This window comes from Octopus sinensis, linkage group LG3 (assembly GCF_006345805.1).
Source record: "Octopus sinensis linkage group LG3, ASM634580v1, whole genome shotgun sequence".
Taxonomy (NCBI): Eukaryota; Metazoa; Mollusca; class Cephalopoda; order Octopoda; family Octopodidae; genus Octopus; species Octopus sinensis.
This window is the reverse complement of record NC_042999.1, coordinates 164,495,410-164,510,489: the sequence shown is the minus strand read 5'-3', so window position 1 is coordinate 164,510,489 and position 15,080 is coordinate 164,495,410. Positions and strand designations below refer to the sequence as shown.

The 15,080-nt window shown below is 33.3% G+C and overlaps 1 protein-coding gene across 4 annotated transcripts in view; it reads left to right on the top strand.

Annotated features, from left to right (window-relative positions):
* LOC115209909 (calcium-dependent protein kinase C) overlaps positions 1–15,080 on the top strand; it is a 385,995-nt gene that overhangs the window by 318,873 nt on the left and 52,042 nt on the right. For 2 of the 4 annotated variants that reach the window (XM_029778506.2, XM_029778504.2), the window contains exons 14-15: positions 10,985–10,993; positions 14,836–14,943. In XM_029778506.2, coding sequence (XP_029634366.1) covers positions 10,985–10,993; positions 14,836–14,943 — 117 coding nt within the window. The remainder of the gene's footprint in view (positions 1–10,984; positions 10,994–14,835; positions 14,944–15,080) is intronic. The other 2 variants (XM_029778507.2, XM_029778505.2) reach the window with 1 other exon arrangement.

The window sequence follows — 15,080 nt, the reverse complement described above, 5'->3', positions numbered from 1 at the left end:
ATATATGCATTTATATGCATGCATGCATATATATATATAGACATATGAATATGTATGCATGTATATCATTCAACTACAGTAGTAGTTGAATAATATTTTTAAGGCCTCAATTTACTCACGTGCAGCACCTTTCAGTTCTTAACCAAATTGAAAACCGTTAACACTTTTGAAGAGGACTGGCCCCTAGCTACATTTTGGCATTAAAAAAATTGAGATTTGATCCAGTAAAAAAAAGTCTACATCAAAATTAGTAGCAATGTTATAGGAGAGTAAGTAACACCTCCAATCAAGTTTAGATCTAAATAACTTTTTTATTTTAAAAGCAAAATATATTTATTTTAGCTTCAATGATAGAAGAAAGCATGAAGAATTTCATAGTTTTGATCTCATGCAACAAAAATTTGTATCAAAATAGTTGTGAGGTAAAATATCATGAAAAACCTATAAGTAAGGCAAAAAATTGGATTTAAGTATAATTAACTTTTTTATTTTAAAAACAAGCTATATTTTTATTAAGCTTAAATGATAGATCTCAATTCAAGGAATTTCATGGTATCAATCTCTTGCAATGAAGTTTTAAAAGAAAAAGTTATGAGCGTTTGTTTCTCAAATTTGTGGGTGATAATATAGTTCTATACTTATTTATGAATATAGTTCTATAAGGGGACTGTCACGGCATCATTGAGGTAAGGAAATAGTTATCAACAACACCACTAATAGACACATTTGACACATTATTAATTTGTATAACAGCATAGCCTGAAAAAAACATGGATTGCATGGAAAAATGCGAGCAAGAGAAATAATATTCTTAAGATTATAAACCTGGAAAAAATTGCAGAACAAGTTATTACAATTGGAAAAGTTCAGGACAAGTTATTACATCTGGTAAAGTACAGAACAAGAAAATTTTTACTTAAAATATTTGCAGCTAAGGATAAAATTTGAATAATAAAAATTATTTGATTTTAAATTACATAGTAACATTATAATTAAAAAAGGTGTCATCATTTTGCTAAAATATTGACACACTAGAATACTTAAAAAATGAGAGCCAGAAGTACCAATATAGCTAAAGTTTTATTGCAAAATAGAATAGTATATATGGTAGGCAAATTCATTATGTAAAAAATAGGCATTGGGTCAAGACTAAAAATGTGAAGACTTGGCAATATTTTAGGCAAGAACTCAAGCAAATTTTTCTATGAATTATTTGTTATAGGTAGATTTTACTGTAATATATAACTAATGTTTGTATTATTTTATTTATTGTACTAACTAAATATATACTACTATTATTTCTTATAACCTATTTTCAAATTTCTAATTATTAATTAATAATTAAAAATGAATTCTTTGAAAGTGCAAAAAATATTTTGAATTATTTTTTATTTTTAATAGAAGAAACAAGTAATGACAAATAGAAGTAATAACTTGTAATAACATTTTTTAGTTTTAATATTTTCTAAATCTGAATATTTTATCTGAAATTTTATCCTTAGCTGCAAATATTTTAAGTAAAAATCTTTCTTGTTCTGTACTTTACAAGATGTAATAAGTTGTCCTGAATTTTTCCAAGTGTAATAAGTTGTCCTGTAATTTTCCAGGTTTATAATCTTAAGAATATTATTTCTCTTGCTTGCATTTTTCCATGTAACATATGAATGTATATACACACATGCATATTACATGCAACTATGACTGCATGGTAAGAGGCTTGCTTCCCAACCACATGGTTCCAGTCCCACTGCAAGGCACCTTGGGGAAGTGTCTTCTACTATAGCCTTCAGGCTGACCAAAGCCTTGTGAGAGCATTTGGTAGACGGAAACTGAAAGAAGCCTGTCTTATATGTGTGTGTGTGTGTGTGTATATATATATATATATATATAGCATGGAAAGCGGACGTTAAACGATGATGATGATATATATATATATATATATATATATATATATATATAATGTTTATGTATGTGTTTCTGTGTTTGTCCCTCCGCCATTACTAGACAGCCGATGGTGGTGTGTTTGTGTCCCTGTTACTTAGTAGCTCAGCAAAAAGAGATTTACTAGGCTTTTAAAGACTAAGTCTTGGGGTTGATTTTTTCAACTAAAAACCCTCCAGCATGGCCACAGTCAAATGACTGAAACAAGTAAAAGTATAAAAAAGAATGAAAGAATATATATATATATTAGTAATTGCTTTTATGTGGAGTTATAAAAACAATTTTACATTAAACTGAAGGATTACTTAATAGATATTTGTTATACATTTACAAGCTACAACTTTGAATCACTGTCACCACTCTTCAAGCTAGTGTCAACATATTTGATAAAAGGTGCTCTAAAAAGCTAACTACAAATAAATAAGCAGTATGGGGAAAATAATATTAGGTTGTCAAGAAAGTTTTTGTGGTTTTTAACCTTTAAATTCAGATGCACATATCTCAGCTCAGACAAAACTTTATTAATCGAAATAAACACCATCAGAATCAACACACTTTTGCCAATGTGAAACAAGTTTATTTATGCCAGTAGTGTAAAAATCCTGCATTCTGGTGGCAATGAAGTCGTTGAAGGCGTGTTTGGCATTGTCTTGGTTTATGAAGTATTTCTCATGCAGGACGTTTTCAAGATGCTTGAAAAAGTGGTAGTTGGTAGGCAAGAGGTCTGGTGAGTATGGCGGATGAGGCAGAGTTTCGTAGCCCAATTCATTCAACTTCTAAAGGGTCAGTTATGTGATGTGCGGCCGAGCTTTGTCATGGAGAAGAATTGGACCTTTTCTATTGACCGATGCTGGCTGTTGTTGCTGGAGTTTCTTATGTACTTCATCCATTTGCTGACAGTACTTCTCTTCAGTTGTTGTTTCACCTGGATCCAAAAAGCTGCGATGGATGAGACCAGCCACAGACCACCAAACAGTCACCATGACCTTTTGGAACAACTTTGGCTTCGGAAAGTGCTGTGGAGCTTCATTGGCATCCAACCACCGAGATGAGCATCGCCAGTTGTCGTAAAGAGTCCACTTTTCATCGCAAGTCACAATCCAGTTTGATTAAGGCTCTTAGTTGATCATTGTCCAATGGCCGACCACTACGCTTATCATCTCCAAGGCTCTCGTCACCACTACGAAATTTCTTGAACCACCATTGTGCTGTATGTTCATTAGTCGTTCCTGAGCCAAGCACATCGTTGATATCGCAAGCTGTTTCAGCAACTTTTCAGCCTAGCTTTAAGAAAATTGTGCAAATTTGCTTTTTGTCCATGTTGTATTCAATGTTCCCCCCAAAAATGGCCTAATTATTCAAAAAGAAAAAGAGTAACACGATTAGATGGAGCGAAAAACGGGCTTTAAAATGATATATAAAGTCAAAGTAATTTAATGAAATTTAATTTGAAAATACATAATTTAAAACCAAAATTTAAAATTCTGCAAGAACTTTCTTGACAACCTAATATAAGTGGCATACCAATATTTTAACCTTTTCAAGCTATTTGTTCTGGATTTCTTTCAGTCTTATTCTGACTTAATCTGCAAAGTATTGCTACCACCATGATTACTGAGGTAGTAATGAAAGAATCACTATGTAATTGTATAAGGTGTACATTTGTTCTTGTAAGACATGTTTTGGGATAATATTAGTGTAGGGTTAGTTGATGAAAAGTAGATGTGTTGGTGTGTTGTACTATGTTGTGAGCCTTATTTTTATTGGGAATTTATGATACAGGTTCCAGCCTTGGATGGATTTTAAATTCAATGTTAAGGTCTTTTATGTGATGTGGATGGTATATCATCGACATTGTGCAAATGACGTAGCAGTCACAGTGACATTAGAGAGAACAGAGTTCCAATGCCTTTGAAACAGTACAAACAATCTAGATCAATCATGCCATGTGTTTATTTTTTGCTCTTGCTCTCTGGGGTGCCTCAGTTCCTTTAATGTTCTGTTTGATATGAAGAGACCACAAGGATGAAGGGGCATCACCATGCAAAGGGGGATGATGACATGCGACTCTCAGAACCAAAATGTTCTGTGGATCCAGGAGCTCATGTTGCAATCCATATTGACTTTGCTGTTGATGTGAGCACTCAAGCTGAGATTATTGTTAACAATTATTCCTAAGATATTGTTGAATTCCATGAGTGGTCCTCCTGACAAAAGAGAGTAATGCATGAGTTCAAATTTTCCCTCATGTAGCAGCATGTTGCTTCTGTCCAACCATTGATTTGTGGTATGTAGATTGTTTTGTTTTTTATTTAGTCTTTTGATTTTCTTGATGAGTGTTTTTTCTTTTCTCTCTCTTGGAAGCCTATTTCTGTTTGAGCTTAACAAGTTTTGGTAGTGTGTATTTTGAACATGTATTGGTGGCAATGTCCTCAAACCTCCGCCAATTTGCTTCAGTGTCAGTGGAAATATGAGTGAAGAATCAGTCGATAAATGACAGATCTTGTCTAATTGCTCCCCAGTACACTTTTTGAACAGTGATATTATTAAATGGGTGTGCCAGGGTGAAAGCTTCAGTATTTGATATATATATATATATATATATATACACATACACATGCACATATAAGATGGACTCTCCCGTCATTAGACAATGTATTAGGGTTCGACAATTTCTTACCGAACTATTACACAGATGATTTGTTTATAGTGACCAAAGGATTTTGTACATATAAGCTCACTCCCTCCATCAAATCGACATTACCTGTGCAGGTGCCACATGTCAGATGATGAAATGATTACAGAGAGACATGAAATGAAGTGCTTTGTTCACGAACACAACACAAAGCCCAGTCTGGGAATCAAACCCATGATCTCGTAATCGTGAGTGCAACACCTTAACCACTGAGCCATGCACTTTCACATATATATGCACACGCACACGCACACGCACACACATACACACACATACACAGGCATAAATATGTGGTTGAGAAGTTAATTTCACAAACGTGAGGTTTTATGTTCAATCCCACTGCACAGCACCTTGAGCAGTAAATTTGGTAGATAGAAACTGTGCTAAGCCTATCATAAATGTGTGTGTGTATGTGTGCATGCATATGCACACGTGTCTGTGTAAACATGTTCTGCACTTCACATGCGAAAAGCTATGGGTGGTGAAGTTTGTTCACATTCTCTGTGAACAAATTCTCTGATGGCTCTGCACTTTCAAAGACAAAAAAAATAATAAATAGAGTCAGTGAGAGAAAGATCATCCAGCTGTTAAACACTCCTTCATTGATATCTGTTCATCTAGCCTACACTAGCTTGAAAAAGACATTATTAAATAAACAAGTGAATTAACAAAATACTTGTAATTATAGATTAATGACATAGTAACAAAAACAATTATGCATGCATAGTTACACACCTAATTGTTTTATTTATGAAATATGATAATAACCTCCCTATGACCTACAGAACATTAAACTTTGTAGCGCAAACTGGGTGTCCCAGTCTGTTGCAGGTAACTTTCCCAAATATAGTATCTATTTCTCATTCCTCATAGACATCAGCAGGTAGAATTATGCAAGTTAAAAAAAGAGAATGGGTATGAACCTACAACTGATTCAAACATATCAGCTTTAATATTTAGCAGAATAATAATAATAATAATATAATAATAATAATAATAATAATATAATAATAATAATGACGATGATAACTTCTGCTTTAATTTGTCTGAAATTACCGCTTTTGTTTTGATGATTTAGTCTGTTTTCCTAACTTTAGGCTGCTACCTCTTTTCCTTAATCCTTAATTTAATAAGATCTCATTTAAGTTGTTCCATTATACAAAATCAGTAGATTGTTTTCAATATCTTCTACAAACCATTTTGTCTTCATATATATGTATGTGTTCATGCATGTGTGTACATACATTAATGTTATGTATCTATACATATATAACTGTTATTACATATGCCACATGATATCCACCGTATGCTGTGTGTGTGTGTGTGTGTGTGCGTGCATACATTGCTATGTATGCCACATTTTCACATCTTTACAGGATGCATCATAATTATTATTTTCAGTGTACCCTTTTTCAACAAAGAGCTCAACACACCTTAATATAAATTATTCATTATTTGAAGTTACAATATAAGATCTACGCAATGATAAAAATAAGTTTAAAAAGTCAACCTGTGATATTTAATATCAAGAAAATGTATATAGCAAGTCTATAGAACATTCTGTTCTGAGGTGTGTGCAAAAGATAGAATCTCTGTGCTCAGTAGTGTAAGACTATATACAGGATTAGCTGTATATATCTGGTCAAAGCAGGATAATAAATTAAAAAAAGACATTTCGTATCCAACTGATTGAAAGTAGACTTCTTGGAAAAGATTCCTCAAAGTGATTGGCATGGAACCTTCTCAGGAGCCTATGTACATAGTAACAAAACACGTACTAACCCTGCTGGATGAAATTAGTCACAGTGAGGACTTTTTCAGCAAAGTGCTTAAATGTCATGTAAATTGAAAATTATTTGGATCCACACACACACACACACACACACACACTCTCTCTCTCTCTCTCTCTCTCTCTCTGCTGCTTTCTTGAGAACAGCATATTGTCAGGAATCCCAATCTTTTCTGTGAAGTTCAAGATCCTGAAATTAGCCTTCAGCATTTCATCCTATGTCTCGTGTCTCCCTCTTCTGCAAGCACCTTCCACATTAAGTGAACAGCACTTCTTTACACAGCTCTTCTCATCCATTAACTATCACATGACCACACCACCAGTCTTCTTTCTTGCACACTACATTTCATTCTTTTATGCCTAGTTTTTTCTCTCAGCACATTTATACTTTGTCATTCATGCACATTTACATTGATTGTCCAGTGAAACATGCTCACTTTAGTTATTTCCAGTCTTCTCAAATCCTCTGTGTCTCACTACCATGTAGCATTGCAGTTTTATGTCACACAATCTGTTCTTTACCGTGAGGGAAAAGACCTTTGTTGACAGCAGGGTCAGAATCTCCCTCCACATTTTCTAACTTGTTCTTACTCTGGCTTCTATACTTTTGAAGCAATCCCTACCACCCTGCTAATTACATTTAGGTAATAAAAGTTATCAACTACCTCTTATGAGTCATATGGACATTTAAGAGAATCTATTTCTTCACTGCTCATGTTATGTGCTGCTCCAGTGCATTTGTTATATATGAAGCATATTTTATCTGTCTGCCTGTGATTCCACTATACTTCTTGTGTTGCTTATATATGATACAGTATATGGAGTTTATACCTAATCCTTTCTTGCATATCAAGTATGCAAAATTTATACCTAATCCTTTCCTGCATATCCCCTTAAAGATACCAAGTTCCTGTCTACTTATTAAAAAAATCTTTGTCCTGTTTATATATACACACACATACACACATATATATGCATGTATATACACACATACACATGCAGATTAAAATTAAATATATATATTGTATTTATGCATAAATATATATGTGCATGTATAAATTCATTGATTGTGTACCTTTTAAAAACTTGCAAAAAAAATCCCTAACTTAACAGGTAAGGTGTGCAAGGCATTGGTATCCAGTTGTGGAACACTACTTCAAAAATATACTCATCTATGCATGGAAAAAACAAACATAAAAGGAATATATATATAAATGTGTATGTATATATATATATATATTTATGTATATGTCCAACCCATGCTAGCATGGAAAACGGACGCTAAACGATGATGATATATTTATGTATATATATATATATTTGTATATATATATATATCATGATGATAATGATGATATATATATATATATGTATGTGCGTTTGTGTGTGTATTTATGCATATATATATATATATATATATGCATGTATTTATATATATACATATATATGTGATTGAGACCTTTGGAAATATGCTGTGCTTGAGAAGACCCACCAAGTCAAATGAGACCATAACCTCGTGGCCTATGCCATGGGCGTAACCAGCCCACTTGTGTGTACCTTTTCCTTCTTTGGACACTAAACTCTGCTTGCGAAAACCTGTTGAGGCAAGTGAAATCAAAATCAAAATCGATGACTAGCAGGGTGCAAAGAGCACCATATGAGTGCGATCGTTGACAGAGCAGCTAACCGGCTTCTGTGCCAGTGGCACATAAAAGGCACCATCCGAGTGTGATCGTTATCAGCGTTGCCTTCCTGGCACTTGTGCCCCGTGCCAATAGGGTATTAAGAGCACCATCCGAGTGTGAACGTTGCCAGAGCGGCTAACTGGCTTCTGTGCCGGTGGCATGTGTAAAAAGATTCGAGCAAGGTCGTTGCCAGTACCACCTGACTTGCCCCCGTGCCGGTGGCAAGTAAAAGCACCCACCACACTCACAGAGTGGTTGGCGTTAGGAAGGGCATCCAGCTGTAGAAACTCTGCCAGATCAAGACTGAGGCTGGTGCAGCCATCTGGTTCGCCAGCCTTCAGTCAAACCGTCAAACCCATGCTAGCATGGAAAGCAGATGCTAAACGATGATGATGATGATATATACATATATATGTATATATATTTGTATATATATATATATCTATATTTATATATATTTATTTATATGTATATATATGTATATGTTTACATATATATGTATATATAAATTTATATGTATATATATTTATATTTATTTATATATATATATGTATATATATATACATTTATATAAATATATACATTTTTATATATATATATATATATATATATATATATATACACATACACACACACACTGGTAAATAAAATGAGTCAACAAAGCCAAGGCATTGTGAAATTTCTAGGACATTTATAAAGAGAAAGGTAGTCTTCCTACTGTTTCAGTGATATGAGGCTCTCCCTTCTGAAGAGACGATATGAGAGAATTAAATGGGGGGCAATATAAGACGTTTTTTGGGGGAAGGGAAGTATAAAGAGAAATAAGAGAAGAAAGACATATACTGAATAGTACAGTTGCAGTTCCATTATCCAAAGAAAGTGCTGTGCAGAATATGTAGAATGGTCCTTCCATAGCACTTACTGTCCTTCTGTAACACTTACACAGCCTTACCTGCCAGTTTGGGCTTTCTCAATACCAAAAACGTCTCATATATATATATATATATATATATATATATATAGGCGCAGGAGTGGCTGTGTGGTAAGTAGCTTGCTAACCAACCACATGGTTCAGGGTTCAGTCCCACTGCGTGGCCTCTTGGTTAAGTGTCTTCTGCTATAGCCCCGGGCCGACCAATGGCTTGTGAGTGGATCTGGTAGACGGAAACTGAAAGAAGCCTGTCGTATACATGTATATATATATGTGTGTTTGTGTGTCTGTGTTCGTCCCCCTAGCATTGCTTGACAACCGATTCTGGCGTGTTTATGTCCCCGTCACTTAGCGGTTCGGCAAAAGAGACCGATAGAATAAGTACTGGGCTTACAAAGAATAAGTCCTGGTGTCGATTTGCTCGACTAAAGGCAGTGCTCCAGCATGGCCACAGTCAAATGACTGAAACAAGTAAAAGAGTAAAGAGTAAAAGATATATATATATATATATGCACACACACACACCTGCATTATAAGTTTTGTTTGTATTTGAGTATTTGCACATAATTATGCAGTTTCACAGATTTTGACCAGCAAACTTGGACCATAGGGTTTGTAAATCCATGGAATTGTGAATTTATAAATTTGTGTATATTTTTCTGAGAATCATGTGATGTCATGAATATATGCAATGCACATAGGTCTTTGTAACGAGAGAACCCAGTATATGCTTACGGGAGTGTGTATCTGTTATGCATAATATTGATATAATGCATACAATCAGTGTCCAGAGAAGAACTTACCCAGGTTGGAGGGATGGCAAAGTGGGGGCAGACTCAAAGCTTAGAATTTCTAAGTATGAATTATTGCTTGGGCATGCTAGGCAAGAAGGTCGCCTCCCTGATGTTTAAAACGTTCATTGTTGATGTTATGAGGTTATTCAGTGATGTAGAGCTTGCATTTGCTGCCATCTCCCCTGTATTTGCTAGCCTTAGCTATAATGCTCCAGTTTATATGGCCATTGCTCATGCTTCTCTCTTTAAGTGTTCATACCACATTGGATGAAGATGCTGTTTTTATCTTGGAACAATCTGCATATATATATATCATCATCATCGTTTAACGTCCGTTCTCCATGCTAGCATATATATATATATATGTGTGTGTGTGTGTGTAGATTTATAGATCCTCCTTTTTGTATTTTGTATGAATGCTGCATAGTAATAAATTGAAATACACAAAAGTAGTGAGTGTATGGATAAATATATATATATATATATATATAAAGTCTTTTATTTATAAAATTTGGTGGTTGTGTATATATTGCTAAACAGAAACATGAACATAAATCAATAGTCTCTCACACACACACACACACACACACCTACAAATTCAAGATAATGAAAAACTGCTTGATATTTTCAAAACTCATGTCTGGACTTACTTTTCTATGTACATACATTTCCCCCACACATACACACACACATATATACAAACACCTGTACACATACAAACACACTAGCATGTACACACAGATGCACCTACTCACTGATATGCCTACACACACACACACATTTACACCTGTACAATCATGCGCAGATGCACCTACACTCTCCCCCTTGAGTGCCCCCAGCTGCACATATGCACGCATACATTTTGCAGAAGATGTTCTAAACTTTAACTAACGAATAACGTCACCTTGTTAAAGACCAGATCTTACTTTGTTTCAAAAGGAACACTTAAATGAGATATTTGTGAGATAACAAGATGAATGGAAATTTATTGGTCTGCAGCCTGAAGCAAAGTATATACAGTCTTGAATTATTGTTCTTTTTGTTGTTGATGAAGATAATAATGATTATTGTTGTTGATGTTGTTGTTGCTGTACAAGTAGATCCATCACATTAATGTATTTCCTTTCGTTTTCTTTTTAACATCTTCAGCTACCATTTGTAAGTGAGCTACTTATCATTATTATCATTACTACTACTACAGTTATTACTATTATTATCATTACTATTATTATTATTATTATTATTATTATTATTATTATTATTATTATTATTACTATTACTATTATTATTATCATTATTATTATTTTAGTGTGATGATATGTGCAAACAATTGGCTCTTCATTCAGCTCCCACATTATTTTATTAGACCTAAGAACTTATTATCATTGTTGTTCTGTGCTTGGTCATGAAATATTTTCTCCTCTTCCGAATATTAACTCCCCTTCCTCCTTTAGTTACTCCAATTCTGAACACTAAACAAAAATATATGCACTTTATCTACACTTTTTCCTCCCTTTTATTTTCATTAAAATTAATTACCTTATATGTATTTATTTCTTTGCAAGAAAATGTCTTATAAGCACCAGAAAATTACATTTGGTTGACTTTTTTTCTTATATATTTCTTATGATTATTTCTTATGATTATTATCTTTATTATTGTTATCATTATTGTATTGTGTGTGTGTGTGTGTTTCCTTATAGCAATACTATGGATTCTTTTGCATTTGTGCAGCCAATGAGTTTGTCTCTTTTTTACTTACTATGATATATATATATATATATTCAGTTCTATAATATTTGTCAACTTCATATGATTGCTCTTTCTTAGGTCATCTCTTGTTTCATTCACTTGTGGCTTCTCCTTTCGTGCTACTGCACCTCTACATGTAATTTCTGTTTCCAAATGTCTGTTGAAACTTTCAAAGAGCTGTAACTTTTATTCTACCAAAACCAACAGTTTTCACCAGCTCATCAGTGGTCGCTTTTGAGTATTGCTCATATTTGAAGGTCAAATTTAATTTGAAATAATTAATTGATTTTAATTATTATCATTATTATTATTATTATTATTAATTATCCCTTTCATTTTGCTGCTCAATAACTTGGTGATAATTCAAATGATAAACTTTTCCAGTAATGTTTAACTCTTCAGATTACAATCTCCAAATACTTGTATAAATATATTAAAATTATCGCTTTTTTTTATTTCTTTTGATATTTTATATAATATGCAAATTTAAATATTAATTTAAATATTAATTGATTTTCTTCTAAATTTGTTTGGATTTCATTGATAGGATGTGAAATACTTCTTGTAACAAATTATCTCATTACTGTAATTGCTTTCTTGAAATGTTAACCTCTAAATGGAAAGACACATTCTGCTCAATAAACTGTATTTGGCTAATCACATGTGATTGCTTATAAACTCTAACTAAAATCTGGGTATTGGATCTCTTCTTACAAAATCTTTTTCCCAAAGACCCAATCCTCTATGTTGATCTTATATATCATATTTTATTGTCAGAGTGATTGGTTCTCATAATATTTTTTTATTTCATTTCACTAGCTCCCCCTAACAGAAATTCAGATATTGTTTCAGGTTTAATATTTAAGGAATTAAATTACTTTTTCTGATGCTTTATTCATTTCATTATTTTTTTATTGCATTTTGGCAAATAATTCTACACTGCTCTGTTGTACTGAATTTCATAAATTTTTTAAAACTTTAAAAATTTTTTCTGAGTTTAGAAATTTTCACAGAAACACAATTCTCTTTTTGAAAGTATATATCAGTTTACTGCTCTAGGGTCATGAACATGGTTCATAATTATTACAACAATATGCTCCTTTTATCTCACTCTTACATACTGCTTTTATAAATCAGGGAGCCTCTAAATAAGTTGTTTGTTTCTTGTTGATTTGCCAAAAAAATATAATTGTTTAATATTTTCTCTTGCTGTCCTGCCATCCATTTCAAAATTAGCTTGGTAGATTGGCTGGTTTTTACCAACTTAATTTTTTTTCTGTCAAAACAAAATTCTTTTTACAATAAATGCATTTGCTAATAATTTATCTGTGAAATAGTAGTAGGGAAACTGATGTCAGTCAAACAAACACAGATTAGCAAAACAATGTGCTTTGCTTGAAAACAAAGCACATTGGTTGTAACAAAGTATAAACTCAAGATTTAGCAGTTATTAATAATTCAATACTTCACTGCAGCTGTGTTTCATATAAGTTTATGAATATGAACAGTTTAATATGATCTGCTAACTATAATTTTCTTTTTTTAAAAACATCATTTGTTAATGTATTGCCTGTATCCTTGTTAAGGAAATATCCCATCTACACTATTCAGTACATTAATAACCTCAAATTTATGTCATCATTTAGATGGGCTTGTCCTTTTAATGATGCCAGCAATTGAAATGTTTGTTTACTCTCTCATTAACATAACATACATAGGTGACCTTTTTCAGGCATTATTCTCTGAAATATGCTAATTTTATAGGCCAGCATCTTTATAATATTTACCATCTATTTACTGACTTTCTTATCATTAGTTCAGCAAGTACAGTGGTGTCTGTTCCTAGCTGAGAAAGTCTAATAAAACTGAAACACATCCAGAATTGACTTGCTGGGATAATTAAAACAACCTTAGTCATTGACTAATATTGATTGTTTTTTTTTTTATACCCTTTTTCTGACTAGCCTTTTAATGTTCACTCCATCAAACATGGTAACATTAACTTGGCTATTTTGTGGGTTTGGAGGCTTTTCTTTTTTTTTAATGTGGAAGTAATTTTTCTCGGTAGAAAATATGTTAAAAGCAATGCCTTTCATTGATGCCCATTCTAAGATCTAAGGTCAATAACAGCTGGCACAATATCTCCAAAACTCTCACCTACAAAGCCAAGAAGTCCAGAAACAAGCGAGTGCAAGATCTCTGGCTTTGCAATGAGGTGGGGGTTATTTCAGAATGTCCTTCTCCTTGGAAGGTGTCTAAACAAAGACTGGGGGGGGGGGTATCTCATTCCTGGCTGTTTGATGGTTGTTGACTCTGCTGAGATCATCCCACCTGTCCAACAAAAACCATCCTCCTTACCAAGCAGACTCAGTAGGGTTGCCATTTATTTGCTGGTGGCCTGATCATGCCACAGGTTGTATTGGGTTACAGTAGCACTGAAAGTGACCCAATATTTTATTTATATATATATATATATTATATATATATATATATATATATACACATACACACACATACATGCATATATACATACACATATATGCACACACACACATATACTAACTCACACGTATATATGCAAACACACAGATACACACACACTCCCTCTCTCTCACACACACTGAGACATCTGTTTTTTAAGTCTCTAGAAAATTATCTTCTAATTCTTGCATTAAAAAAACATCTTTTGACGTGATTCTGCTGGTTTTCTCTCAGAAATGTTATTCTTCATCTTGTCATTCTGGCAGGAGAGATGAAACTAACATAATTGTATGTCTTAATTATAGTCCACTATCAATAAAAAAAAAGACTTACTTAATTCATTAAGGCTCGTTTTAACTAGATGAGAAATGTTTGCTTCATTTTTGATCTCTAACAACTACAACACTTGAGAAAATAAAAACCAATTCCTAGGTTTACTTTCTTGTAAGCTGATTGCTTATTTATTGTTTCTTGTAGCCCTTGAGCCAAGCACACTTCTCGGTAAAAATCTCCAGCCATTTTCAAATGTTAACACGTCATCAATATTAATGGCTACTTAAGACCACCACATCTGACCTTTGCTAAAATATCTTTAACTTCTGGATATTACCATTTATTAATCATTCAATTCTTAAGTTTCCTAGATTTGCTGGTTGGTCTGTTTGTTATTTGTTATAAATGCTAACTACCATTATAACATATCTGCTAGGTCATTACACTCGTGAATGATAAATTCTGTTTTTTTTTCTTATCCATCTTTTCTACAGCCTCCATTTGATGGAGAAGATGAAGAAGAACTGTTCACCTCCATCACAGACCACAATGTTTCTTACCCCAAGTCTATGTCTCGAGAAGCTGTGTCAATTTGTAAAGGAGTAAGCATTTTGAACCGTATAATGTTTTTTACTCAACATGTCTTTATTCATCATCATCATCATCATCATCATCTGCAGCAGCAGCATTGTCCTACCCATGTTTTTCCTTATTGTCATCATCGCCATCATTATTGTCA